At 34.4% G+C, this 1500-nt stretch overlaps 1 protein-coding gene across 1 annotated transcript; it reads left to right on the top strand.

Annotated features, from left to right (window-relative positions):
• The first annotated feature begins 221 nt into the window (after nucleotides 1-221).
• On the top strand, nucleotides 222-1237 carry LOC145014278 (uncharacterized). The gene is made up of 2 exons (XM_078972662.1): nucleotides 222-608; nucleotides 827-1237. The coding sequence occupies exons 1-2, from the start codon at nucleotides 306-308 to the stop codon at nucleotides 1085-1087; spliced, it is 564 nt and encodes a 187-aa protein (XP_078828788.1). The 5' UTR covers nucleotides 222-305; the 3' UTR covers nucleotides 1088-1237.
• Nucleotides 1238-1500: the final 263 nt, after the last annotated feature.

Consider the following 1500-nt stretch of genomic DNA (forward strand, 5'->3'; position numbering starts at 1 on the left):
TTTATAAAATATTCAAAAACAAAAATGATATGACTGTATAATGTATATAATAGAACGATCAAACACCATTTATTACGAGTGTATTTAATTTTACAACAATTTCAAATCCACATGGCCCACTTGATCCCTCCAATCACAATCACCCCCCACTGACAGCTTTCTCCAACATCACAACAAATCGTCAAGAACTCACACCATATATTGCTTATAAGTTTGGTACTATATATTTATGTGGGCTGGCAAGACAACCCTTTAAAACCCCTCCACATACACAAACAAGAACGTCAAAGAAACAACCCCATCTCATGGAGCAAACCTTATTCTACACAACAACTCCAATGTCTAGATGTTGCTCTAATCTTCCTGATCAAGAAATCTTGATCAAAGAGTCGTCGAACAAGCAAAAAGGCTCAAGCTTTTCTTCACAAAAGAGAAACCCTATCCCTACTCCTAATTTGAATAATAAAGCGTCCATGCCAACTTTTGGATTTGGAAACGATGAAGATGATGATATTGAAGATGAAGAGAGTGAGTTCAAGATGGGGAGGTTGATTAGGCAAGCGTCTCTAAACTCCTCTGATATGGATTCTCATCAACAAAAAACTAAGGTACATATCATCCTACTAGTGGTATTGTGTTGTTAATATTCATAAGAGTCGTGGGTGAACCTACATGGTCTGTTGAGTATTCACATGTATAACTTAAAAATACATATGTTATGTTAAAAAAGATGTTATTCTAGTGTATATTCGGATCAGAAATTTTGATTTGGCATTTAGTTGTTATCACAATGTTTTACTCATAATTAAAGTGATATTGATTGCAGGTTATGAAAGGAAGCTCGAGTTTACCACGGTATTTGTCACTAAATCCGGAAAGAAATCAAGAAAAGATTAGTAGCATGAGGAAATTCGAAAGCATGAAAGAGAGGAATAGAAGCAAGAACTCCATGAAAATAGTGAAGAACAATGGTGGAGCACCAACAATTCCAGGAGGATGGGTTGACAAGGGGTCATCAGAAGATATGAAGGCACAGATCAAATTCTGGGCCAGAGCAGTTGCTTTCAATGTGCATCAAGAATGTTAAACCGATAAGAGCCAATACTATACCAAACATGTTGATAATTATACGTTTGATCGGGTTCACTCATGATGCGATGCTAACAGAGTTTTTTTTGATGTGAATTATGGGATTTTAATTAACTTATTGAATATAATAATTTAATTTGTGTTTTAAGATTTTTTCTATTTTTTAGTAATTAAATTTGACAGATTTGTTTTTAGGGATAATCAAATGACCGAGAATATAAATTAATGATCCAAGTTTAGGGTGGGTCTACTAAGGAGCCAGGGTAACCTATAGGGATGTTCGTTTGGATGGATCACTTTGATCCAATCCAATCCAGTGAATCTGAATTAATTTTGGTTTTCAAAATATGTATCCAAATAATCTAAACTAAATTCAAATGCGATTAGAACCAACCAAATTATAATTCGGAT

The sequence above is a fragment of the Lactuca saligna genome, chromosome 9 (genome assembly GCF_052625555.1).
Source record: "Lactuca saligna cultivar CGN05327 chromosome 9, ASM5262555v1, whole genome shotgun sequence".
NCBI lineage: Eukaryota > Viridiplantae > Streptophyta > Magnoliopsida > Asterales > Asteraceae > Lactuca > Lactuca saligna.

Excerpts from the sequence above, each read along its gene's own strand:
- LOC145014278 (XM_078972662.1), top strand. The coding sequence starts at position 306 with ATGGAGCAAACCTTATTCTACACAACAACTCCAATGTCTAGATGTTGC. Across the intron at positions 609-826 it reads CTCATCAACAAAAAACTAAG|GTTATGAAAGGAAGCTCGAG; the intron begins GTACATATCATC and ends TATTGATTGCAG.